The 27,710-nt window shown below is 37.5% G+C and overlaps 2 protein-coding genes across 6 annotated transcripts; one reads left to right on the top strand and one right to left on the bottom strand.

Annotated features, from left to right (window-relative positions):
- Positions 1-794: 794 nt before the first annotated feature.
- On the top strand, positions 795-12,034 carry LOC124871292 (ERBB receptor feedback inhibitor 1). 3 transcript variants are annotated; one of them, XM_047370507.1, is made up of 4 exons: positions 795-974; positions 6,438-6,596; positions 6,987-7,066; positions 8,344-12,034. In XM_047370507.1, exons 2-4 carry the CDS (start codon positions 6,550-6,552, stop codon positions 9,333-9,335), a joined length of 1,119 nt encoding a protein of 372 aa, XP_047226463.1. In that variant the 5' UTR covers positions 795-974; positions 6,438-6,549; the 3' UTR covers positions 9,336-12,034. The 3 variants fall into 3 exon arrangements, with proteins under 3 accessions (XP_047226463.1, XP_047226455.1, XP_047226470.1); XM_047370514.1 differs by lacking the exon at positions 795-974 and having other exon boundaries at positions 6,478-6,596; positions 6,970-7,066; XM_047370499.1 differs by lacking the exon at positions 795-974 and having other exon boundaries at positions 6,466-7,066.
- Positions 12,035-12,251: 217 nt separating this feature from the next.
- On the bottom strand, positions 12,252-24,699 carry emc1 (ER membrane protein complex subunit 1). 3 transcript variants are annotated; one of them, XR_007038971.1, is made up of 24 exons: positions 24,565-24,671; positions 24,061-24,188; positions 23,900-23,965; positions 23,707-23,800; positions 23,480-23,608; positions 23,262-23,388; positions 22,981-23,130; positions 22,680-22,847; positions 22,124-22,195; positions 21,846-21,944; positions 21,619-21,715; positions 20,175-20,291; positions 19,977-19,985; positions 18,602-18,801; positions 18,256-18,405; positions 17,870-18,031; positions 17,582-17,701; positions 17,332-17,469; positions 15,317-15,490; positions 14,944-15,154; positions 14,753-14,837; positions 14,302-14,431; positions 12,874-13,127; positions 12,252-12,413 (listed from the first exon to the last, which is right to left on the bottom strand). XR_007038971.1 is itself a non-coding variant. In XM_047370295.1 (23 exons), the coding sequence occupies exons 1-23, from the start codon at positions 24,654-24,656 to the stop codon at positions 12,948-12,950; spliced, it is 2,898 nt and encodes a 965-aa protein (XP_047226251.1). In that variant the 5' UTR covers positions 24,657-24,699; the 3' UTR covers positions 12,252-12,947. The 3 variants fall into 3 exon arrangements, 2 of the variants coding, with proteins under 2 accessions (XP_047226251.1, XP_047226260.1); XM_047370295.1 differs by having other exon boundaries at positions 12,252-13,127; positions 24,565-24,699; XM_047370304.1 differs by lacking the exon at positions 19,977-19,985 and having other exon boundaries at positions 12,252-13,127.
- Between the last annotated feature and the right edge of the window lie 3,011 nt (positions 24,700-27,710).

Below are 27,710 nucleotides of genomic sequence, written 5' to 3'. Positions count from 1 at the left end.
AACAAGCCATCATCTGCAACGAGCGAGCTACCAATTGACTTTTTCTCCTGTGTAAACACTGTGCTGCACCGAGTCCACCCACACGCTCTCTGACTCCCACACAGGTCACATCAAAACTGTTTACTGATTTATGAAATGCCTCAACTAGACTCTCATTACGCAACACAATTGACATCTAAGGATTTTCTGCATGTTTTCAGCCTGATTTAATATTAGTGGATTTTTGAGTGTTGATAAATTGTGCTTTTCACTTACAGGGACGATGCACACGTTTTATGTCATAACATGGAAATGCAGCAGGTTTTGCATGGCTTTAAGTATATTTCAGACATATCATGATCACATTCACACAGGCCTATACTGTCACCATTTAATTCCTGGACATAAGGAAAAATAGCTATATAGTATTAACTGCCGTTTTAAAGATGGTTCTGGTGAAAAGAGGCAGATTTTATGAGCTCATGAATACATCAGTTAAACTTGTCTCACTTGAATAAAAATGTGTCTTATTTTATTAGTGTTTCATGTTTTAAACATAAAAGTTTTAGGTTTTAAGCAATGTGCTTCTTTAAATGTGAATATATATTAATAATATTAAGAAGATATTAAGAAGAACCACTGAGCAAATGTTTTCATGTGTGATTTTTGAGCTTTTTTTTTTAATGTGTTTTTATGAATGGTGGGATGGTTCATTGTTCAGGGAGATTTTTCCCCTTTAAGGCAGCTATGGGTGGAGTTACAGTACAGCCCACAGGGTGTTGGATCCATTTATAAGGCGTTATGGAAAACTGCGTCACTCTGACCAAATCAGTTTCACCTCCCAACGTTGTTGACAGAGGAAGGATGTTGCACATGGTTCGGATCTGTTGGGACTCCGGGTCAAAATAACTGTACTTTGATTTTGACACTCTGGAGAAGCAGAGATCGACTAAGACGCGTTTACGTGATGGAGACGTAGTTGGGATTTATTTTTGGTAAGAGTTTTCAGCTTTTACCGACTGTGTTTCTTCTGATGAACTGGGTTTTAAAATGACCGATAAAAGGCTGACCAGAAATCTGTATAGACCTTTTTCAAAATAACGCGTTGTCTTCTTAAACTAGTCTAAGCTGTGAGAGTTGGTTATTTTCCTCACAGGAATTTAATTTAAAAATTGTCAAAAATAGTTTTTGATAACTTTAGACCCTTTATTTAAAACCCTTGTTCAAATTCTGCTCGTGTAACTGGGTCGAAAAGGCTAATAACCCACACAGACGAGGTTATTTGTCCAGTGGGACTCTAAGCTGTCCTACTGTCCTGCTACTGGATTACTGACAGCAGTGAAATACAAATAATTCCCCTCGCACCCGCCAGAGGGCGTTGAAGAGGTCTAAAGTGCCTTGCTAAAGTATTCAGATAAACTGTTTTACATTTCGTCACCAAACTATGTCTTATTGATAGACCAACACAAAATAACATAATTTTAAGGTAGAAGTGAAAGGATACGTGTTTTTTAAACTTTACTTATTCATTTTTAAAAAAGTGCATGTATTCAGCCTCTTTGATGTGATATGACTAAATAAAATCAATTGTAATCATTTGGCATAAAAAGTCAGTCACTGTGTATTTTAATCACAGTGCCAATACCACTGCTCTGCGAAGGCCTCAGATGTGTGTTAGAAAACGTTAGTGAACAAACAACATCATGAAGACCAAGGAACACAACAGAAAGGTCAGGGTTGAAGTTGTGGAAAAGTTTAAAATAGTGTTAGTTTATAAAGCAATATTCCAAGCTTTGGATGTCTCATATAAAGCTTTTAAATCAATTATCTGAAAATGGAAATAGAATGGCAGTGTTAGGGTTATACTAAGATATGGCTGTCTTCCTGAACTGACAGGCTGGTTAAGGACAGCCTTAATCAGAGAAGTGAGGCAAATGTTAACTCTGGAGGAGCTGCTGAGATTCACAGCTCAGTTAGGAGAATCTGTCAGCAGGACAACTAAAATTAATTCACAAATCTGCCTTTTCTCGAAAGGTGACTATAAAAAATCCCACTTTGATAAAAAGTTTACTTTATGGCCAACATCCAGTAATCTGTGTGGTGAAAAACCAGCTCTACACATCGCCCTGAAGACCCCAATCCCCACCCCCGCGGTGAAAATGGTGATGGCAGCATCATGCTGTGGGGATACATTATTTAAGCCGAAATAGGAAACTGGTTAGAGTTGATAGGAAGATGTATGGAGCTAAACACAAAAAAAAAATCCTGGAAAGAAAACCTTAATGATCTTGCATAAGACTTGAGACTGGGACAGAGGTACATCTTTCAGCAGCTGTAATTGCAGCAAAAGGTGGTTATGACTCAGAGCGAATGAATAAATATGTGAACCACAATTTTTTTTTTTATTTGCAGAAAATATTGCAGAATATATTGATAACCATGCGTCATTTTTACAACACTGTTGTAAATCACACAAAATTCCAATAAAATATCTGTATATCAAGAAAAGAAGGTGTGTAAAGTAAGCTATTGTTGTACAAAACAGAGTACAAGTACCCACTGGCACTGTTCCTGGTTTACTGTTGTCCACTGCATCAAATTCCTGTACCCACTGGTACTTGTACCACAGTGTGAGAACCAAAGCCATAGAATTATGTTATATTTTTTCATAAAGGTGGTTCCTGCAAATTAAATTCATTTCTTTTGTAATATTCATTGGAATGGTTTAATTGGAATGAAATGTCTTTTTAAAAAGAAAAAGGTGTACTCATTTTATGGCCTGTTTTCTGCGTCCTACTTGACTTTATGAGATACATCATAGGCGTGCCAAGAGTTTTTTATGGTTTACAATGTGTAATCAGGTTCTAGATTTCATTAATTTGCTTTGGAACTTTTGAACGTAGTTGTCGATAGGTTTCTGAATTATTTTAAGTAATGTGTCATTTGTAGCAGATGACAATGGCTGGATCAGAATATTACTTTTATTTAGGGGGTTGTGTTTTTTCACATGCTTCTGTGTAAGGTCAGTGTAATTTTTATTCCTCTGCTGCATGCAGTACAGACCTGTTTCCATTTTGAAATGTGCAATTTAACGATTGCTTTGGTCATGTAAACTTTACAGCATAGGGCTTGCGCATCTGGGTTATTAAAAACCACTTATATTGAGTTTACTGCTGGCAGTCTGCTGCAGATCTGGTTTGTTTATGGAAAAAATCAAATTTTTTTACCTTTATTAAAACCTATGGTAGTTTTAAATTTGGATTGGTTTTTTTTAAGAACTTAGATCAGGGATTTAAAGTTTTCTTTAGTAAAATTCATAAAACACTTGATTTGTTTCTTTCTTATGGCTTAAAACTTTGGCAAACTTGAATGAAAGTGCTCTGTGGGGTAAGGCTGAAAAAACTTCATGCTGGTTGGTAACATCTCACTACATACTGATGAACATAACTATTGTGAATTTAAAGCACATCATTCGTGGCAACACATTAGAACAATAACCTCATCCATGCCCATCTGACCAGCGAATAGCCTGACAAATGTGAGGTTGGTGCTGCCAAGAACAGCACATCAAACTCTGACCTGAAACAAACTGTTTCCTTCAACCTGGGTCTCGTCCTTCCCAGTGCGCCAACACACACATTCACCCTGCAAGGGCCGTACGGCACGGGCTCATGCTTCAGCTGTGCCGGCCCGTCTCCATGGCGTATCTCTCGTCCTAACCTCATGGGAGAGTTCACTTGTATTTTCAGGCTTGGCCGACTCCGCAACGGGGTTGCACAAAGGCCCATTCATGGCTGAGAGTGCTTCCATTCATGGATGCTGAGTAATTGCCCACAGAATTCCTAATTGTTCAGCATCTTCTATGTCCAAGGCTCTCGGGTGGAAATGACGCCACAGATGGGTTAGTTTAGAGATGATATTAATATTCAAACACACATATGAGCCAATGTTTTGTTTGGTTGTGTGTGGGGTTATCTTTGCATGCTTTGAATGGTTTGCTTCCCACTTCAATTTTCAGACATCTGTTGTTGGACATGAAAAAAAGCAGGACTGTAAGATTTAGGAGACGATCCATTAGTCAAGGTGATGTGTTGGCCTTCAGTCAGGGGTGAGATTAATTTATGGTCCACATTTTAGTGTGAAATTCTCCTTCTGCATCTGATTGTTCGAGAAGTGTCAATTCGTAATGTTTTAACTTGAAGTGGAATTCGCTTTTCCAGTCAAGGCGATATGAAACGATTTTAAGAGTTCCTGGATGCTTTTTCCTCAACTGATTAATAAGCAACCAGATGAGATGCATTAGATCACACTGAACTTTGTGTGTTTAATCGCTGTATTTTGGTTGTGTTTGAGATTCTGCATCAGAGGAATGCTGTACAATTAGCCCCTGTTGAGCGGGCGGATACTGCCGTGTTTCATGGTCAAAGAGAGAGAGAGAAAGGAGAGGAAGAGGAGTGAGTAGAGCTGTCTCCCTCCCACATCTGACCCAGAGGTTGCGCAACAGCCTGGGAGTACAAAGCAAAACATACTGTTCAGCAGCTGTTAGGGCAGACTGAAGTCATTTGGTCGGCTGTTGACAAGTTTTTTTTATATGCTTCCATAAAATTGTGCAGAAGTACAACATGTTTTAATGTGTTTTGTGCCAGGAAAGGGGGATTGGTTCCAAAGCTCAAAGTTTTTGTGTCTTCTCTTTAAGAGCAATCCTGTATTTGTGTGTACAGGTCTTTATAGTACTGCACAGGGCCTGACATTCCTGTTACTTTTTAAAGATGATCTGATTGACAGTTCATTATGATCTCCGAAACTCTTTCAAAGCTTTTTTCCAGTCCAAAAACTGACCATTTTCAGAGTCTTTTGTGTGTATTAAGCCACATGTCTGTGGTGTATGATATATTCAGGCATAAAAAGCCTCCTAAACTCACTGAATGAGGCATCTTTTGGGGTTTTATGTGGTAGACCAGTATAAAGAAAACCATTATTATGAAGCGAAAGGGAAATAAAAGCCAAACCCCCTATATCTAAAGACTGAAAATGTTGGTTATTCTTCTTTGCAAACTACCTCAAGCTCAATCATACTGAATGGAAAGTGTTCGTGAGCATCAATTTTCAAGTCAACAGATTCTCCATTAGATTGAGATCTGTATTTTGACTGGGCCATTTTAATACATAAATATGCTTCAATCTAAACAATTTCATTGTTGCCCTGGCTAAATGTATGTATGTAAACATGTTTTCTACCGGGATTGGCCTGTATTTCATCTTCCCATTAACTGACCAGCTTCCCTGTCCCTGATGAAGAAAAGCATCCCCACAGCCTGATGCTGCCTCTACCATGTTTCCAGGTGTGGATATTGTAGTCAGAGTGATGCAGAGTGTGTGTCTTGTTCCACACACAGGGCTTTGCATGTAGGTCAAAAAGTTCAATTTTGGTTTAATCTGACCAGAGCACCGTCTTCCATGTGGTTGCTGTGGCTCCTACATCAGCCGTGGCAAATAGGACTTCTTTTTCTTTGCTTTCTTTCACCAATGACTTTCTTCCTACCACTTACCTGATTTGTGGCAGTCAAAATGAATATTTGTCTACAGATTATCCCAACTGAGTGGTGGATCTCTGCAGCTCCTCCAGAGAAACTTTATCTTTGATTTGTCTGGTGTGTTCTCTTGGTGTTCATGAAACCTGTGAGGCCTTCACAGAACAGTAGGATTTATGCTGAGATTACATCACACAGAGGTTCTAATTATGTAACTTCTACAGACAATTGGTTGCACTGGAATTTTTGTAGGCGTATCAGAGTCAGTGGGACTAAATGCAAATGCATAGTTTTTAGATATTTGTTTAGGAAAAAAAAACTTTATCTTGTCTTCCTTTTACTTCAGTTATTCACTATTTTGTGTCGGTCTATCAGATAAAATAAAAATAACATTGCATTGTTGCATCAAGTTTCTAGACATATTGTCTTGGCTTTAATTAAACAGGCTGGTTTAGATAAACTGTAAAACACCTAAAATATTAACCTAATAGTTGTTGAGTTGAATCAAACCAAAAAAAAAAAAATAAATATCCATGAAAAATAACAAAGTGAATGAAATGGCAGCAAAAAATAAAGTATATCGATCAAGACCTTAACTTTGAAGAAAATGTGATTTTAGAACGTTTTCACAGCCCTGTACCCTACCTCATTCAAAACACTAACCTTTCTGCACAGTTGTCAATAAATAAAATCATTTTATATTTACTGTTATATGTTCTTATATATGTTCCTATTCCTACTTCTCCTAAAGTATTTAATCAAGTTACATGTTGTTCATGTATCTTTATTAAGAGCTTTTTTAATACCACTAAATCCTCTTTAAACAAAAGCGGAGACGATGCCTGAAAGCCAAACGTTAATTAAAGTAAATTTTATTTCTGCAGTACCTCAGCAGTTCTAACAAGTTTTTCTGTGTGTCCCCAACAGCTTGTTGCTGCAGCTGCTTCCTAAAATGATCCTGTGATGTGTTTAATGGAGCTGACTGGTGCATCAAAACCAATCACAACTTGAATAGTAAAAGCATCTTTTCTGCAACAACATGGACGGAAATCAAAATAACTACTGGGGGCACCAAGAACTGCACAGGTAAACAAATGCTTCTTAAATATATAAAAAAAAAAAAAAAAAAAACTGGTATATTTACGGCAAATAGCACAATGTGTTTTATTTGGAAAAAGCCAAGAAAAAATCTTAATAAAAGCATCAGATGAAAGCTCCCTTACACAGATAAATACAACATGCGGTACAAAGAAAATAAACAGTATGAGTGAAAGCGATGTAACATGTCTGGTAAATCAGGGTAAAAGTGTTTAAAGATTTCTTTTAACCTCTAATACGGAGAGTGGAACATATTTTCTGTTAAACAATGCATTGATGTTGTTGTTCAACACAATAACTGACAGAAGGTTACATGCAGGAATCATTGACAAGCTTCCACATCTCTGCGTGGATTTCTCAGCCTGTTTTGCTTTGCAGAGTGTGCTTCGGCCTGAGTGCTGACATGGAGCCCAGCCTGAGGGAGCTTCAACAACAACAAATGGCCAAGGAGGTTAACTGTGAGTCAGATATTACTGTTTCCTTTAACTTGCTGTACAGTAACTAAGGAGGATAAAACAGGTTATAGCGCCCTCCACTTTCACTGGATCACCTGGTGTAAAAAGACTTAACAAAAGCTAATATTTTCCTGCAGCAGCATCACCTCACATGGAACATTTCAGGGAATATACAACCTTTAATTTGAGTAATATTGTTTTAAGTGGAAGAGAAGGAAATCCAGCATAGAATCTATGTTTTTCCCATTTTACATAAATGGGCCTCTGTGTGAGGTCATATTTATACCACAGGAATCAGGAAATCATGGACTAATCATTAGAAGTTCCTAGATTCTCTGAACAAATAAAAAAATATAAGTAAACTATGCTTTTTAAATATTCTTTACTTGTGTGAAAAAAATGGCTCTGTTACATATATTTACATGTTTTGTTAGGGGTACCAAAAATTGTGGCACAGGTGATTTTTGTTCAAAATAATCTTATTTAAAATTGGATTTTGTTTTCTATACTAATTAATTATAATCAAAGGTTCAGTTGCTCTAAATGTTTTAACATTAATGTGTTGTATTTATTTTAAGGGTTTTCACACACCTTTAACCACATGAGTCAACAAGTGAGAAGAGTGGTGTCTATCCATATCTGTGTTCATTTTGTTTGCATAAATTATTGTAAATTAACAATAGATTCACTGTAATTGTTACTACATCTAAAATGTGAGCAGCTGAAATAGAGAATGATCAACTTAATGTCAGATATGGAAAACATTTTTTCCTTTCATCTGAGTCATTTTCTTGGTTAATGTGTCTGATAAAAAGCCTCAGAAGGAGCGGATGAGTTTGGCATCACAGAGCTGAGTTGGGTATCAGAGGGACAGGAGGAGGAGGAGTTGAAGCTATCGCTGGTTGGTCACCAGCTGTCCTGGCAGTCTGGGGCATGTCGGATGTTTCCACAGAGAAGGTTATGGGAAGCTCCGTTAAGATTATGGCCCGTTCTGCAGATAATGACAGTTCCTGTGTTAATCAGGGTGTTGTGACTGATGTTTGACGAATAAGGTGATAGGTTAGCCGAGTGTTTTCACACTTGTTTTCACACTTGTTTCCTGTCCTGTATCTGTTTTTACTGCAAGATGTTTTTCCATGTTTCTTCCTCTGAGAGTGTTTTTTCTTCTCTTCAGGAAGAAACAGTGATAGCAGATGCTTTGCATCAACTAAACGAGTTCTTAGTTAAAGGGTAGTTTTTGGTTTTGATATGGTTTAATGCTTCATTCTTTCCTTCCACAGCCAGCATCTCCGTCCGCTTTCCTGCTTTCTACTTAGATAATTACCACCTAACATCGGGTAACGTTCTGCAGAGCTGCGAGGGAGACCAGGTGGTCCCTTCCTCCCAGAGAAGAGACCGTCAGAAAGAGGCCAAGCCCCTCCCGCCGCTGCCTGACCCTGAAGACCTTCTGTCGGATGAAGCTGCAGACAGTGAGGTTGAATTCTTTACCAGCGACCGCCAGCCTCTCCTGCCCAAAAGCTGCCCAAAGGCAATAACTGGAGGGAGCTACAAAGACTGTGGTCAGGTAAATCACGCCTACCAGGGGAGCTTACTGGGGATCAGGGTTGCTGGAAATGACTCCATCGCTTTCTCTTGGCCAAGCAGAGAGGACAGACCACTGGGTAGAGGAAGCAGAATTGCAGCAAACAACTTTAACTTTGGGTACTTTTCTCATGCAAAAAGAGACAACCAGGATGAAGTGTTCCCTTTTGGAGACAAACAGTCAGAACAACCTCAATCATCATTCAGAAACCGACTTTCCTGTCCTCCTCAAGCCCATATGAACTACCAGCCTACATCCCCGGAAAAACCTCAAATCCCACCTCGTATCCCCATCCCGCCTAAATCCTCTGCTCTCACAAAGCCAGTAAGCAACAACGAGGACGAAAAGCCCCCCAAAATCCCTCCAAGGGTCCCTTTGGTCCCACCCTGCCCACCACGCACTCCGAGCCCCAAAAGCCTCCCAATTTATATCAACGGAGTGATGCCTGTCACACAGAGTTTTGCTGCTAATCCAAATTATGTGAGTAAGACTTTACAGAGACAGCAGAGTGAAAGGGCACCGCCAGCTGCACAGTTTTCTCCCTGTATCGTTCCCATTTTGAAGGATGGCAAACAGGCCAGCGCCACACATTACATTCTGATGCCGCCGGAGCGGCCCGCTCACACCGAGAGACGGGGGAGGCTCCTGAGTGAGCCCAACAGGCCAGGATGTGTCTGGCAGAAAAGATAGAAACCTTCCAATGGACACAAAACAGTGACTGACATTAGGCATGGGCCGGTAGGAGATTCTCATGGTATCATTTTTTTTTTAAAAACACAGTTTTGTGGTATTGATAACAAAATATCATAAATTTAGTTTCTGTACAATTTAGTTTTATAAACTTCTTGTGCAGAAATAATATCCATTTTTGCCATTCTGCCCTTCATAGAGTAACACTGGGAGACTACAAAGCTGACATCAGCTGTTTATTTAGCCGGGCAGTGTACCATGGTTTCTAATACATTTTTCAAGTATTAGCTTTTAACTGCTAAAATAGTAGTCCTATATGTAGGTTCTACAAATGCTGAAACCAACGTCCAATTTTTAAGTGTGGTTTAGCATCATTTCACTGCTTTTGAGGAATCTGGACTATGAAAAAATTGGAAGCATCCTAAAATACAAGGAAGATCTTCAAAGCACAATTTGTAAACTTATAGGATTTTCATCTTTTACAAGTTTGAAGACGAGAGAATAGTTTGGAAAATCAAACTTTTTCCAAACTCACATTTTTTTTTTTTTTGTCATTAGATAAGACAAATTTTCAGATAACATTTCAGAAATTTCCTTAAAAGGGGTAAGATGCACATCATAACTGACGTAATTTTTGCTACTAGTTCATTTGCAAGGCAAATGTTTAGTAGCCTCTTTTCAGCCAGCTAACTGGCAGTGCAAAGCAACAGCTAGGAGAGGGGGGAGTGCTGCATTATTTAATACTCCAGATAGAATAAATTCTGGTCACTCCAGCACTTTCTCTGGAATCTCATTAAAAGGACTTTAAACCGCAAGAACGTTATGACCGGTTTGGAAGCCGTAACTTTTTAAAACCGAGGTAAACCTTGGTACCAGCGCTGGCCCATGCCTGCCTGACATCTTTAATGTCCACACAATACACTGCTGTACTTATGTTCATTTCTGTTACTCATTTATTTTATTTTGTTTCACTGTGATGTTTTTGACTGAATATCTTACCGGTCAGTATTTTTAGAGGCATTTTTTTTACTGTTCACCCTATGACAATTAAAGTACAGCACTCAGTATTAGAGTATTTCCCTAGTAGTGCAGGAAAAATACTTACCTCATGGAACAGTTTTCACTAATAAGTATTTCTCAATAAATTGCAATATCAGTTATTTCAGAAACTTAGTTTTAAAAAATAAAACCATATCCATCACTTGGCACAGAGTGATATATTTCAGGTGTTTGTTTCTGTTCATTGAGATGATCCTGGCTTACGGTTAATGAACACTCAGTATTCAGTTTCTCAGGATTTTACATCAGACCAATAGGTAAAAGATTTTTAATACTTTCCATTGGTGTGACTCTTTTTGCAGTGACTTTAGCTACAGTCCACACTTTATTAATCTCCCTAAAATCCATAAATGGGACTTCCTCTCAAGGCTGTGGGTTTCCTTGCTACATGTGGACCTTTTGCTAACGTACTTTTTCCATCCACTCAACTTTCTGCTAGTATACTTGCATAAAGCACTCTGGGAAAAGCCAGCTTCTTTAGTGATGACCGTTTGTGGCTTACTCTCCTTGTGGAAGTAGGCATTCTTCCTTGTGATTGTGAAGGTCATAACAAGATATTTATAAATTAAAGCATTTTTATATAGTTTTATGTAATATTCTTATCTGACAAATCTATTAGTGGTTTTAATTAACTGTAAGCTATAATTATCAAAATAAAAAAGGGGTTAAATAAACATTTAAAATATATCACTATGTGATGAATCTGTTAATTACCTTTTGAACCAAATAACTGAAATAAATGAGCTATTTAAGGATATTCTATAATGTTAAGATGTACTTTTCCTGTAGTTGTTTATGTGTGATCACTGAGTATTGTTTTATCCTGTTTTAATGCCACTAAAATCAACCTGAAATAATACTGTTTTTCTTAAGAGAGCAAATAATTAAAAGGAACAAGCTGGGCTTGTGCCTGTATGCTGATTGTACAAGTTGTTTTTTATGATTTGTATTTATAAGTAATATTTTGCCAAATCATTTCACACATTTGGAGTTATGGTAAATGTGACAATTAAGGGTACGTTTAGTAAACATTACCTGTGGAGCTACAGAAATATTAGCTGTCATATTTTCAGATTTGGATTTTGGAAACGGGGTTTCTTATTTCTAATCTTTAACAGATTTTAACATGTAACAATCTAACTTGTTGTATTTTGCTGCATTAGCTTCCAACTAGCGCATATTCTACTGAAAGGTTCAGACATCTGAAGAGAAAAATCTTCACCTAAAGTTTAAACGAAGTTAAAATGAGGAATCACTGCATTTAATTTTATTTTACAATATACTTCTTTCTACATATTTCCTAGTTCTCCAGGTTTATTGTTCTGACAAACGAGGTATGTTTAGCTCTAATCAGCTGTCACATTTAGGATAATCATTTATTCACATTTGTAAATTAATGTTAACATCTGTTTAGTTGAAAAGTTAACGGTCCATGTTGGATTTATTTTGTAAAGATCTGTGGATGGAGATGAAATCACGTTACGTTTACACTGCTGAAGTTCACTCATGTTTACAACCTTTGTTACACCGACTTCATGGAAGTTCTTATGAAGGTTCGACATGGATCTGGGCCCTAGAAAGGCTGCAGATTATAATATTGTTTTATGTTATATTTAATTAAATAAATAACTTATTCATTGTGTCATTTCTTTTTTTTGATCCTTCAGCCAGACGCAAATAAAATAGATGCTGTGAAGGGTTTTTGGGGGGGTAAGTGTGACCACACACATGAAGTCGTGCACACAGACTAAAATGCATGATGTTCACTTGAAATCATATTCAAGGGGTTTAACGCTTCAACAATCTTTTTGGCAGCACACTTACCAGGCTTTGGAAAGAAAAACATTCAGACTGGAATTCTCAGAAAGATTTTAATGGAACAAAACAGTGAAAATGAAGTCTACTGCTGGACATTTTCCTTTAATTTTATAACAGCGCATTCTGTTAGAAATCTTTATGACTGGCCAGAGGTCATCATCTTGTCCTGGCCGGGTCCTGTCTCAGAATTCAGCTCCTTTACTATCAAACCAAAACAATATCATGCCAGTTTAGCAGGCTAAAGAACAAAGAGCATTACAGTAAACATTAAGGCTCACAAATTGTTTTCTTCTGATTTTAAAAAGGTATTATAACTTTCCATTAGGATTGCTGAATTATGTATGATATCTAAAGTATTTTTAGAATAAACTATATTTAAGCACCTAACTTGACAAGTATAGTTTAAAAAACCCAACTCTTTTAAATTCGTTTGTAATGAGTTATGTGTTCAACATTTGAAGTGATGTGGGGAAAAAATGGTTCTATTATGTAGTCATTTCCTTTTTTTTTGCAAAATAAATTAAGAAACAAACACATAAAACCTTATCTAACCCCTTATCTTAACCCCTAGTTTCCCCCCTCCATCCCCACCACCCCCTGCAGTTCTTTAAGGGCCTTATTGAACTTCGGCCTGCGTTTTTCCCTACAGGCACGGCCTCACCAGTCTCATCTCCTCGGAGCGAGGTCCTTCGTGCAGCCGCGGGGCTCTCAGGTGCAGGACTTCATAAGATCACTTTACCGCCAGGCCCGGTTAAGCAGTTTGACTTCTGCCAGGCGTTTGCTGATCATGGTAGCAAAGAAAAGGGCAAAGAGTACGCTGCTGATGAGCATGTAGTCGTAGTCGTCTTTTAGCACGTCAAATTGCTTTGAGGGATATACGCGAGTCTGGTAGATATCGAGACCATATGCCACCACCTGCCAAAAAAAACCAACATGTGTATCAGTGTTAACACCGCTGAATAAAACCACGGAAAAAATATTTTGTTAAAGACCTTTTTTTAAGTACAAAACTAGACTAAAAACTGATTAAGAATCACGATAACCATGACTAAAATGCCTGTGAATACAAAAAGTAAACGAAATTACAAAAAGGGAAATGAAAATCATCTGTCCATTCTTAATACCCATTTATCTGTTCACGGTGGCAAAACATTTGGTCTTCCTGCTGAGTGGCCGCTCCCAACGGACGGGAAACAAATTCAGGCAGGAGTAACTATTTTGGCACAACAGAGACAATCTCAATGCTGAGTGACATCAAGATAAGATCCTGCAGCATGTGGCAATCCAATATCTGCATTATTAAAGACCAACCTCTTCCCTACACTGGAGAGGATATAATGACCTGCCTGCAGTCCTGACTTCAACCACCCTGAACACTTCTGGGATCAGCTTGGGCCTGCTGGCTAACCACACTGGCTAATTTATGGAAAATACAGTTCTCTTTATCTCACTACTGGGGCATCTGTTTTTAAATTATTACATTTTTATTGTTATGTCTTTTTTTTCCCCAAACTTCAGTCATCCAGTCCAGTAAATGCCACCAAACAAGAGCCAAAAGCAGAATAATCTGTTTGGGATTGGCAGAGAAGTTCTGGAGAGTTTTTGTTGGGAGCAAACCAATTACTCAACTCACAAATGCACTTCCATACAAATATGGCACCATTTCAAGGGAAATAAACAGGTTTCAAAAGGTGTAAAATGTATTGCTAAAAAGCCTCGTTAACACAAAGAAAGAATCCACCAAACACAAATGTTCTTACTTTTCCACTTCTGCAGCATCATGGTACCATCCTGCTTACAGGCAACAAGCCCCCTAAACCTTCAAACAAAACTAAACCTATAAAACCTCTTTAGATTAGGTTTATTCTGGCGTTTTTAAAGACACTCCAGCCATTTTTCCTAAATAGCATCGTAACGCATCCCATTACTTTATATAAAAATATAAACATTGTTTTAAATAAAAGACAATAGAAATTAGAAGATGTGCAAGCTATTTGGCAAATAATTAAATTCAGAGAACATTTTTTGTTAAAACACAAACAGCGTTTGTAATTTTTATTTAATGTTGTTTTTGTGATGCTGGACTCACCAAGCAGGTTGACTCCAGTCCGGACGGAGCCGTGTAAATACCTCGCACTCTTGAAACAGTCTGATTGTAGTTGATGAACCACTCCGTACGGATGATCAGCTCTGGTGCGTATGGGATCAGGTTTTCCTCCCTGTAAATTAGGTGTGCATTTTGGATTTAGATGAACTTTTTTCACACTTTTTAACATTTATGTGATAAACCAACACAACATTTGTGAAGTGAAAGGAAAACCATACATTGTTTCCACAGCTTTTTACTAAAATAAAAACCTACAAAGTGTGGCTTGTGATTGTATTCATTCTCCGCCCCAGATTTTTATTGAAAGATGTTTTCAGAACGTGTGTGTATAATTTTCCTTTCACATTATAATTATGCACTACTTTGTGCTGGTATATCACATAAAATGCCAATATATCTGCTCCATTTTCAACCACATCTGAACGGCACTTACCGACTCTGCTCAGATATTATTTCTGGCCTGCGTGGGTCGAGGAACATCTTTGGTAATGACAGAATCCCCCCGGATGGCAGACCAACTGTGACAGATGGAAAAAAACAAATGTTGCAAAAGTGTTAAACACTGTGGTTTACTTACAAAGACTAAATCTGGACAGGAGAGGAAATAATCATTTGTAAACTTACTGAGCAGATGGCGACTGGTGATGCCTTTCTCAGTCAGGGTGGCCTCCATGGTGGAGATGGAGGAGGGAAAAATGTAGGACTGCTGAAGCACCTGAGGAGCGTGTGGCCGATCCAGCGAGCTGAACACAGTGCTGTTGTAAAGCTCCATTCCTTCGTAAAGTTCGATCACAGAGAACTCATTCCTGCGCGACTTTGTGCTCCAGTACTCATACTGTTACGTTAGACAGAGGAAACAAGAATAAGAGAGTTAAAATTACCCTGAAGGTTTTATCTGCACATAATGACGCTACTGACTAAATTCAAACTGCAGCAACTTCATATCTACAAGACGGAGGATGACATTTGTTGACTTCAGGAATATATCCTTGCTTACCACAACCCAGTTTTCAGAGTGCACCACATGCACCGGTCCTCTGGCTTTTCTCTGAACAGCTTCGTGGATGATACGACCGGTCACACCGTCGATGAGCAGGATCCCGATGAAGCTACGCTCCAGATGCATGTCTATGCTTTCTGTCACCACAGCCAGCAGATTTGGGTTCAGGTACTATTAAGAAATAAATGGATTAAAAAAAACATTTTAGGCATTTACATGCTTTGAATTGCATTTCAAAGAGAAAACAAAACATGTTCCTGGGCAATTAAAAGATTATGTAAGGTAAGGTCTAAAATGACATCAGTTGATATAACTACAGGGGTTGGACAATGAAACTGAAACACCTGGTTTTAGACCACAATAATTTATTAGTATGGTGTAGGGCCTCCTTTTGCGGCCAATACAGCGTCAATTCGTCTTGGGAATGACATATACAAGTCCTGCACAGTGGTCAGAGGGATTTTAAGCCATTCTTCTTGCAGGATAGTGGCCAGGTCACTACGTGATACTGGTGGAGGAAAACGTTTCCTGACTCGCTCCTCCAAAACACCCCAAAGTGGCTCAATAATATTTAGATCTGGTGACTGTGCAGGCCATGGGAGATGTTCAACTTCACTTTCATGTTCATCAAACCAATCTTTCACCAGTCTTGCTGTGTGTATTGGTGCATTGTCATCCTGATACACGGCACCACCTTCAGGATACAATGTTTGAACCATTGGATGCACATGGTCCTCAAGAATAGTTCAGTAGTCCTTGGCAGTGACGCGCCCATCTAGCACAAGTATTGGGCCAAGGGAATGCCATGATATGGCAGCCCAAACCATCACTGATGCACCCCCATGCTTCACTCTGGGCATGCAACAGTCTGGGTGGTACGCTTCTTTGGGGCTTCTCCACACCGTAACTCTCCCGGATGTGGGGAAAACAGTAAAGATGGACTCATCAGAGAACAATACATGTTTCACATTGTCCACAGTCCAAGATTTGCGCTCCTTGCACCTTTGAAACCCACGTTTGGCATTGGCATGAGTGACCAAAGGTTTGGCTATAGCAGCCCGGCCGTGTATATTGACCCTGTGGAGCTCCTGACGGACAGTTCTGGTGGAAACAGGAGAGTTGAGGTGCACATTTAATTCTGCCGTGATTTGGGCAGCCGTGGTTTTATGTTTTTTGGATACAATCCAGGTTAGCACCTGAACATCCCTTTCAGACAGCTTCCTCTTGCGTCCACAGTTAATCCTGTTGGATGTGGTTCATCCTTCTTGGTGGTATGCTGACATTACCCTGGATACCGTGACTCTTGATACATCACAAAGACTTGCTGTCTTGGTCACAGATGCGCCAGCAAGACGTGCACCAACAATTTGTCCTCTTTTGAACTCTGGTATGTCACCCATAATGTTGTGTGCATTTCAATATTTTGAGCAAAACTGTGCTCTTACCCTGCTAATTGAACCTTCACACTCTGCTCTTACTGGTGCAATGTGCAATCAATGAAGACTGGCTACCAGGCTGGTCCAATTTAGCCATGAAACCTCCCACACTAAAATGACAGGTGTTTCAGTTTCATTGTCCAACCCCTGTATCAAACACAATATAGAACAGTCACCTCAACAACTCCTACAAATCCTCATAAATCTTAGCACATAGTTTGTCCACTTTTTCATATAGTATTGCCATAGAGAGAGAGAGAAAGAGAGAAAGAGAGAGAGAGAAAGAGAGAAAGAGAGAAAGAGAGAGAGAGAGAAAGAGAGAGAGAGAGAGAGAGAGAAAGAGAGAGATAGATTTACATACTTATCCAGACCTGGAAAATTATTAAATCAAATTCCAACATGAACTTTCTTACATCTTCAGCACGGTTCTTTTGTTCCACCATCATGATTAATATTGAACACAAACCCAAGATTTTCTAACTTCAATTGGAATATAAGACATGACAGTAGTTTTGTTTTAGCTATTTTAGAACCCTTTCCAAATTCAAATAAAGATTGTAGAGAACATCATTGTACCTTATAGAGCACACTGCGGTCTCCCATCACTCTGCCCTGTGAGTGAACATGCTCATTAGGCCGTTTCCCCTTAACAGACACAATTTTCTGTACCTCTGTTGGAATGACGACCTCCCAGACCTGCTCAGTTGACAAGTCCTGAGAGCATAAAAACCACCAAGGTTAACTCTTACTGACTAATTAATGTTTTATTTCACGGTAGTTTACTGCATGAACCAAAATACAACATAATGTCAATGGATGAACTTGCCGTTCTAAGTCTGTAACCAGAGAGTCTTCCCTGACTGGAGTCGACAAGAAAAAAGAAGATGGATGAAGCAGTCTCCTGAAGCTGCTGCAGGACATTCTTGGTTGAAGGAAAGGCAGAAACCTGGAATGAAATCAATAAAAAAAAGTGCCAACTCTAGGTGGGAAATAACTTAATCAAGATGTTTCGATTCTAAACTTAAGATACAATCATTTCACACGATTATAAGCCTGTAAATGATGCATAGATGACAACAAGAGCCGTTGACCTGGTTTAATATTTGCTACAGACCTTGTACTGGTCATCGACAAGAAGCAGGACCTTGGCATAATCCTGGTCCATAAGTGGGAGCATAAGTGACTGAAGTATTGGCTGAGGTAGGGCAGGTGGTGTGACCTGACTTCTCCTTCCAAAGATGGGGTTAAACACATGAAGCGTGGCCAGACCCGTGTCCTGTGACCCAAAGAACCCAAACAAAACAAAAATGTATTATCAATGAACTATTCACTAACTACTATGTAACAAAGGCTAGATCAGCACTTTTGCGTGCCAGATGGCTGTGACTTGAAATAAGAGACTTTAAAAAGCAAGATAGCCGCCGATTACAGAATAAAATGAAGATACTGAAACTGGGGATTAAACTTTTTAAACACAGGCCCCAGTGTTTGATTAGATACCTTGTCTTTGATGAGCAGTGTGCACTGTGGAGGGTGAGGGAAGTGTGCAGTGGTCCGCTGAACCATTAATTTAAAAGCAGCATTGGATGGGACGTTGTCAAGGTAGCGCTTCCACAAAATTCCACCATTCTTGCTGTCAATCCCAAACAGCTTAACAGGAAAAGAAAATCCAGAATCAACAGTATAGAAAAAACTGAAAAGTCTGTTTTACTTCTATGTGTGTCTGTCTGAACCTAAGACTATATACAGCAAATCTAGTTTAACCACAACCATGCACTGCAGCTTATCCTTCAACATAAATATCAACAAACACCGAAAGATTAGAGGGTGACCTTTAGTCTCGTACCTTTCCTGATGATGTAACCATAACCATCATCTTCTGCAAGTTGAACTCGTCTCTCGACAGGTTCTCGATGGAGATGTCGTTCTTGACTTGATTGCGGGGTTTTCGAGCGTCGTAGAACAGCTTCCATAGGTGGGCAATCCAGGCTTGCAGCATGATGAGCTGAGAGGAGAGCCTCTTCAACACCATGGACATCAACCCATCTAGAAATGTTTAAAACAAGAGCAAACAGGTTCTGTAAAGGTGCACTCCAAGTGTCCAGAGTCATCATTCACTTATTTTAACTAAATCAAAACAATAAGATAAAACTGCCTTTTTGGAGAATAAAGATGATTTAAAAAAGGTACAGAAAAGAGACGCACTTAGAAATCAGCCGGTTTTCCACTTGATCATCTCTGATTGGCTGGTCGGAAGCTCAAAAATAAAACTTTTTTTTTCGATCAGTGAAAACACTAGGGCTGCAACTAACAATTATTTTGCTAATCGATTATAATCTGTCGACTATTTTTTCAATTAATCGATTAATATTTGGTAAGCAAATTGTGTTGTTTTTTTTGCAAAATTAATACATTTTTTTGTACGACTTTGGCTCAATTACTGCTCTGAGCGGGTTGTTCTTTCAGCAAATAGAATGCTTTAAAGTCTGTATTCTCCAGTTAACGATTATTGGATTACTAAATTAGTTGACGATTATTTCAATAATCGATTAATCACGATTAATCTGATTAACTGTTTCAGCCCCAGAACACACCATACGCTGTTATCGGGTCACGTTGACAGCAACCACCTTCAGTGTGGATGTGTTTACTGGGTGAAAAAGGCTCAAAGACGGCCCTTTTCGGACTAATTAGGTGTATCAAACTAAAGACAGAGATTGCAGTCAAACAAAAGAAACTATTTAAAAGGAAACTATTTTCTATAACATATTGATTTGTTCAGGCTGTGAAGAGTGAGAGAGAGAGATTTTCAGAAGAAAACAGGATGGCTAATTGGAATATAGCAAAGCTGTTCTGGAAATGTTGGCATGTCTTTGGAAATGTCAGAGTTATGTAAGGATCTACATTGTTTTGGAAATACACACTGATACTGTGGTATTATTCATCTAGCTGTAATGACTGCTAATATAAAATGCTGAAGACAGTTTAAAACGTCAACTATCTAATCATTTTAAGTTTCAACCTTTGCAGCGACTGCGCTTTTACAAACAAATGACATCACCTCTGCTCCTGGTAGGAAGCAGGTCAAAGCTTTAAGAAAACTGGAGATTTGAAATCAGCCACAGAAATTTAATCGGTGCATCTCCATCACAGAGAATGTTAAATAGGGTGTGTTTTTATTACATGATGGACAAGAAAAACTGCAAAGAGAAACGTGTTACCTTGAATGGCTGAATCCATACGCAGCAATAAAAACAGGACAACACAAAGGTAAACATAATAAAACAACCAGGTGATTCACAACCACAAGAGCTACTTGTTAGAAATGGCTATCGGCCAAAAAAAAAAAAAAAACAACACTACTTTCCTGGTGATAACTGATAAGATGTAAGTTAGGGGTAAACATTGGAAGCATTTACCAGCCTTTTTGCCGAACTCTCCCTCCAGCTCAGCTTGTGTCCCAGTAAGGGGCAGATCTACCATTTCCATTGTCACCACATCCGACAAGGCCTCCTCTCTTGTCCACATTACACGCCCTGGAAAAGAAGACGTATTATTCCTCTGTAATCATTTATTCTACCTTCCACACCCTGTGAAAGTCTACAGGGTTCAGAGCTTTCCATTAACAACATCATGGCATTTTTTCCCCTTGAGGCTTGTGGAAAGGAACAAAACTATTTGCGTACAGGGACATCTGGGAGTCTGGTGTTATCACGATTAAAAGGCGGCATATACTTTAACGTCATCAAGAGGCAAGGCACGCCTCACTGGTTAATTTATATTTTAAAAAGATCATGCATGTAGTATTTCTCAACCGCCCACAAGACAGCCCATGTACAGAAGTAACATTCCTATAAAAGCAAATACTTTTAACTATAGTCTAGCAAAAACATCTCACCTAGTTTTTGTAACTATGAGAAAAATCTGACCAAAAAAAAAATAATACAAAAATCTCTGATGGATTAAAAAAAATAGAAAACAAAAATGTAATACTTCTCACTGCACAGAAGTACCTCAGCTACTATAAACACTGGGTTTACTCATGACTAAGACTCTCCTGGGAAGTGGCAAGAACAGTGGGAGGAGACAAAAATGTTTCAGTTCAATATGTGATACTGATTTTCTTAATGAGAAGAAGTCAGCTCTATTCAAGCTCCACACAATTATTGAACAGTATCTGTTCATTGCTCGGTTTGACCTTCTGCCTCACAGCAAGGAGTTCAAATCCCGGCTACGGCTCTAATTTATGGAGTTTGGACATTCCTCCTGTGTGCATGTGGATTTTTGCAAGGTACTGTTTTTTCCTCTGCTGAACAAAAAAATGCATGGGTTAAATGGTAACTTTAAACTGCCTGTATGCGTAAGAGATTGTCCCTGTATTGGCCCTGCAATCGACTGGTGAACCCACCCATTATCAGTTGACTGCTGGGATTGGCTCCAGTACCAATGAAACCCTGAGCAGGATTCGAGTCCTTAATCAAAAACTTTGTACAAACAGGAAGCTGATGTGTTCTTTATGTTAAATCTTTCAGACACAAATTTTAACAATGAGACCAACAAGCAGATGCAGGTCCTGATTAGATATATTTCGTGTGAAAACTGGAATACTGTTAGGGATTGTCAGACCGGAGCTACGACATCACATCGCTATACACCGATTAACAACTTGCTTCAAGGGGAATTTAAGCCCCATTTTACCAGCAACATCCTCATTCTAACAGAGCTGCTGACTTTATTTGCATAATTATAGAGGAAGTCGAGATAAAATAAAGAAGCAGGCAGGTTTGAACCATGCAATAACAGTGGGAGTGAAAGGGCAAATAATGGAGACTGATGGAACCTCCGTTCCTTGCTTCACCATACCTGGTTGTTGTATGAAAGTCACTGCGTGGTCTTCTGTCTGCACCATGACCCTGTAGCCGACCGAGTCATCCTTCTTCAGGAAAGCTTGGACATGCAGCTGTAAGACAGAATTTAAATTAATACCATTATAAAAAGACTCTTTAAACTCCAAAACTTGATAAACTAATGGTTGAATAATGGTAAGATACTTTTAATGCTAATGTTGCTTAAAAAAAAACTAATTTCACCCTCTCTGGTTTCCCTCCGTTGGGATCCACAGTGAAAATCAGAGTTGTGTCAAGAAGTCTGCGACCAGTGTCAGCACTAAAGAGGTTAATACTGCAAGCCTGTGGGGTGATAACAGATAATCACTTTTATTATTAATTTGAGGAAATTAATAATCTCATCACTTACATAAATTACCTGACTAAACCCAATGTTATTCATTGCATTTCACTAAACTAAATGTATACACCATTTACTGCCAGATATACACACTGGAGAGCACAGTGTTAAATTAACTTACAGTCATATTTTTGGGTGACATAACAGCAGCTACCGTCTTCTCTCCACTGGTAGCAAACGAAGCCAGCAGGGCCTATAAAATAAGAAACGTGTCACTATTTTACTCACCAATTACTATTTTTTAACTACTATTTATCTTAAGAAACGTTTTGATGTTAAAAGTACAAAAATAACACATCTGGATCTTACGTTTAGGGGATTCTTACTGAGTCTAATCAAAGTCAAATCTAAAAGTTACTCAAGCCAGGCAGATAAATAAAGCTTTCCACCAGAGTAGCCTTGGGCCGCATTTGAACGAAAGAATCTGGGATAAATCTCCCAACATTTGTCCCCCCCAAGGAATTATGAGGCTCCTTCAGATCAGAGCTTTGCACACTTGCAGAGTTTAGAAAGTAGAAATTCTCCTGTGGAAAGAGTCATAACATCCCATCCCTTAAGAACAGTGGCCATGAGAAAGCTCCTTTGCACTTGAATTAGATGAATACAGGAATACAGTAATAAAAAATAAAAACTTTAAAAGACTCCAAAAGGTGAAATATGAAGAAACAAGTACATACAGGCTTGAAATCTCTAAGTGTTACTATCTGCCCATTGTTCAACTGCAGAAGCAAAAAGCGTTCAGGCCCAAGTTGAAGGAAGAACTCTGATAATGGCTTTTGGGCAGGGTTGGGCTGGTGCGACACCAGAGATGGATGAAAGTCTGGGTCCACTTCAAGTCCAAGTGACTGTGATGAGACAAACATGGAAATCAGGGAACAAATGGAAAAGGTTTTCACACAGACAATATATATAGAGTACTGATGCAGAGAAGCAAAAACGTAAAGTAATTTAATAGAGCTGTTTTAATTTGCTTGATACCTGCAGGGGGATCTGTGTCATATGTAGCTGTTGGTGTAAGTCAAGTGTGTTTATGGACATTGTTGTTGAGTCTACACACATCAGTATCCCCTGATCAACCACTACACAGCTGACTGGTATGTTGGACAGCCATGGAGCTTCAACTGAGACCTGGAACAATCACAAACCAAAGAAAAGTATAAACTGGAGTACAGGTTTTCTTTCATAAATAAAAACATTGTTTTTCCATCTACATTTTCTTTAGTTTGTGTACGTTCAAGCTTTAAAATATTAGGGCATACCTGCTTGATTATCTCTCCATCCTCCATGCTGTAAACAACAATAGTGATATGGGAATGGGGAACAATTCCCAACACAAAAACTTGACCATTTCCACCCGAATACACAGTCTGGTAATCCACAATTTCACTATAATGATAAAAAATGACATAGGATTAATAATAAAGAATATGCTGCTTATATATTTTTTTTAAAAGAACAAAAAAATAAGAGGTTTTACCTTTCTGGTAAGTTCTCTATCCATTTTTGGTGCCCATTGGACAAATAATGGACAGAGATGACAGTTTTCTTCAAAACAGCAACATGTTTGACTGTGCCTTGTTGCCCAACTAAACATGCTGATCGAAAACTAAAAAAAAAAAAAAAAGAAAAAAAAAAACATAAAGCAGTTATTGTTTAATTCACTTAATCTCAAACATTACAACTGCAAACCACGATGGTGTTCACCTGCCAGAGTCCAGCAAAATTTCCCAGTTCATACCACCAATGTTAACATCCCAGGAGCGTAACATGCGCCCATTTCCAACCACTAGTACTGCATCTAAGGAGAGAAAACCAGTTTTATCAATAATGAATAAACATATATGCAGAGATAAAAACTCAAGCTCAAACTGTATATTAAAAAGAAGAAGAAAAACACCTTGTGCATGGTGCAGAAGGGCATCAATGTTTCCCTCTGGACCAGTTTTGTCCGCATGTCGCCATACTGTTTCAGACAGGATAGGACAGTGTAATAACACAAACATGAGACTATATGACAACTGACAGGTGTGTCTGTTTAAGGCTACAGAAAATACTTACAAAGCTCTCCAGTCCTAGTATTTAGAGCTGCAAAAACATTACTCTCTGTTGCTACAAGGACTTTTTTGGATGACTGCATTTGTGTGTCAAAATGAGAAAAGCGAACTTTTCCTACATATTGCTGCCTCCTGTGAAACAAGAAACAAGTAAAGCATTCATTATTATTTTCGCAACAGAAAAACAACTGGTGTTATGACGAAGCCTCAGGTGAAAAACGTGTAATTAACAATTCAGTTAACATGATGCTCTATACTTAAAAATCAGCCAAATTTTATTTTTCTAAAGGAGTTTAAGAGGCTCGTTTTTTAGTTCGACATTATTTGTTAATCTAACTTAATAGATAGATAGATTTTTTTAATGTCCTCTACTAAAAGTGCTCGCTCAACACACCGACTGGAAGCTAATGGCTTTGACAGGTGTTAGCATTAGCATCTTCAAAGTATTAAAAACAAACACACCTTAGAAGGACCTTATTTTTTTTATGGCCCATTGGGCTGTTCTTACCAGTCAAATTTTCCCACTTGATCCTCAAATACAGCATGGACAACAAAGAATAAAATACATAATTTTAGCAACAGCAAAATTAGCTTTGCCATTGCAGTAGCTTTGACTTGCTTAACGGGAGGCGGAAGTCGGAAGTTGTCGCACTCCCTATATGTCTCCTAAAATGGAAGTGCTGCCACCAACAGGTCAAGAAGTGCAAAGCATTGTCGCTGTTTTGCAGTATTCATGCACAAAATAATGCTCAAGGTTAAACAGTATAGATGGCCAAAACTTTAACAATAAAAAAAAAAAAGAAATAATAATATTTAAAAATGTGAACATTCAAATTAAACTGTGGCAAATAGAATAAACAGGAATGTATATAATTACATTCATGTCATCTATAATTTAATGTCTCAATCAGTATTTAAAGCAGTGTTAAATACACCCACTTTCTAAAGGGTAAATCTGATGGATAATGTCAATTTATAATAGGTTGAAAGGCTATGAAACAATTAAATAAATAATACAAAAATAATTGTATATGTAGTTAACAAATCTCAATAAAAACAGATTCATTTATTTAATCGTCTATTTAATAAATGTTAAAACATTTAGATAATTGTAAAATATTTTATTTAGTATATGTATTTTGAATTTTATTTAAATTATCACATATAATAGTATTTATTTGACCACCTATGTATGAATGTACAGTATATATGTATTGTGGCATTTTCAGCCCTTATAAGACAATGCTTTATAATGTAATATATAAACACATTTCATGTTGAAATATTTACTCACAATAATTGCTGAACATTTGCGGGGTCATTAAAAAACATAAAAAGCCCTGTTCTTTACTTTTGAGGGACTACAACGAATTTAATTTGAATTAGTATAAATATTATTTATATAGATTGTATATTTAATAATTGTTCTCTCTTCTGCTTATTAATCACAACGACATGTTTACCAAAATGCCCCTGTGACCCTAATTATGCATAGAACTTTAGCTGTCTGTTTGTATTTCTAATTATTTTCTTCTTTAATCAAGTTGGATTTCTAGTTACCTTTAACACAACATGAAATAAAAAAATGACATTGAAAGATAAGAACAAATAAACAAAACATAAATATGTTATTCGTGCTGCCTACAGATATATATATGTCATTAATATAATGCAGTAGCTCTAAAATTCTTTCTGGGTGAAGAGGTCAGTGGAAAATATGCAGGGGACAAAGACATAATGCATTGAAGATGTTCAACTTCATTTGTTTAAAATATGCGGATGCATTACTAATTTTCAGAAAAGCTTTTATGGACTTTATTTGTGTTTTAAAGCAATGAGAAAATGTTAACAATGAAAACTTCATACTGTATAAGTGATTTTTAATTTGCAGAATTGTCTTCAGATAACATGATAACTGTTTTATCAAAAGAATTTCATTAAATAAGAAAATGCTTCTCCATTTTTATTACTGCTTTATCAATCTCTTATGCATGCAAACTCTAAAGAAGGTGCTGAATAAAAGCTTTTTTTCCTTTCTCTTTATTAAAGTACACAGTTTGATTAGGGTGCAGAACATTCATCTAAAAACGTTTAATGACAGAAATGAAACTGCTCAACAAAATAAATATTTGACTGCTTCTTTAATTTACATAGTTTTGCATAATTCAAGGGAAATAATCATATGTGCAGCAATGTATATTACTTCATTTTTTTAAACTTTAAAACATATATGAATAATGGGTTTACAAAAGGAAATATTTACTGTTATGATCTGGGACCCTGTGGATGAAAAATTATCCATAAAGATTAAAATTTGCAATCCAATAAAAAGAAAAGGACACCAATTACAGTTTTAATCATTTCAAAATTGTTGAGTTACTGGACAAGGAATATAATTATGTTTCAGAATTAATCTTAGGACTTTATTATCAATTACACTGTCATCGGTATGCCTCTCTCTGATATTTAGAACAGTAAACATTTTCAAACATATCATTTTTCAAGACGTATTAAATGACTTTATGAATGCAAACAAAAAATTTGAGTACCGGTACACATGATTAGAGCATTTTAACAAGGGAACCAAAAATAGCTTTTTTTAATCAAACAAATGAAAAAAAAAAAATAGAATATTCTTTAATTATTCTTGATGATAAACTATCCTATAAGTAGTAATTAGTGTATTACTCCACAAAGTGAAATCATGTTGTGCAAAACTGTGAGTGAGAATTGTTTACTAAGAGTGCAGTAATGGTCAACAAAAATCTGATTGGAGGCTTGTATATCTCAAAACCCCATATTATTAAAAATTCTAGCTCATTTCCATGAAATTAAAGGTGCACGGAGTATAAATCCTGGAATACAATGTCATGCAGGAAGAAATATTACACAGATATTAAGTGCCAAACGTGCCACAATCTAGGGTTGGGTAATTATATACATAAATGATTTTCTCTATATTTTGTCCTATTAATTGAAATGCTGATATATGATGGTATGTTTTAAATAATAATTCGTGTTTTTGGCATTAGATTTTTCACAGAACACTGCAGAATCCCACAGTCAGAGCCTTACAAAATAAAATCCCATTATCAAAAAGGGGACCATTCTATAGAAATCACATTCAGTCATCCAGCTGTACCATAAAAATACAACAACTGCATTTAATTAGATTTGGAAACATAACCACAGCACGTATTGTTGATTTCATAGAAAAAAATATGGAAAAGAATTTCAGGAAGTAAATGTAACAATTCAAAGAATACCAGGTTTTACGGTTGGTATCATCAGAGTTGATCATTGTCTGCATGAATAATTATTTTCACAGCTTTTTTCCATAACAAGGATAAACAATATGCTCATCACTATTACAATCCAATAAATGAATAATTTGGTAAAGAACTAGCTACATATTTCGTCAAATAGACCCTAAAATCTAATGAAGCACAGACCTATGAAAGAAATAAATACAATAAACGCTGAACAGATATAGTCTTTAATTTTATTAAATAATTTTAGTTTTTACTTAACTACCGAAACATTCCAATTGGAGACGTTTTTATATTTATTTTATAAAATGTCGGACCTTCCAATCTTATTTAAACGACCACACATGTACATATTTATTTAACTACATATTTATGTAGAGAAGTG

The sequence above is a fragment of the Girardinichthys multiradiatus genome, chromosome 1, assembly GCF_021462225.1.
Source record: "Girardinichthys multiradiatus isolate DD_20200921_A chromosome 1, DD_fGirMul_XY1, whole genome shotgun sequence".
NCBI classification, from domain to species: domain Eukaryota; kingdom Metazoa; phylum Chordata; class Actinopteri; order Cyprinodontiformes; family Goodeidae; genus Girardinichthys; species Girardinichthys multiradiatus.
This window is presented reverse-complemented; position numbering and strand designations above follow the sequence as displayed.

Coding starts and splice junctions, on each gene's coding strand:
- emc1 (XM_047370295.1), bottom strand. CDS start 24,656: ATGGCAAAGCTAATTTTGCTGTTGCTAAAATTATGTATTTTATTCTTT. Junction 14,432..14,752: donor ATAATATCTGAGCAGAGTCG/GTAAGTGCCGTT, acceptor CCTAATTTACAG/GGAGGAAAACCTGATCCCAT. Junction 13,128..14,301: donor GACTGGAGTCAACCTGCTTG/GTGAGTCCAGCA, acceptor TTTTTTTGGCAG/GTGGTGGCATATGGTCTCGA.
- LOC124871292 (XM_047370499.1), top strand. CDS start 6,922: ATGCAGGAATCATTGACAAGCTTCCACATCTCTGCGTGGATTTCTCAG. Junction 7,067..8,343: donor AATGGCCAAGGAGGTTAACT/GTGAGTCAGATA, acceptor TTCCTTCCACAG/CCAGCATCTCCGTCCGCTTT.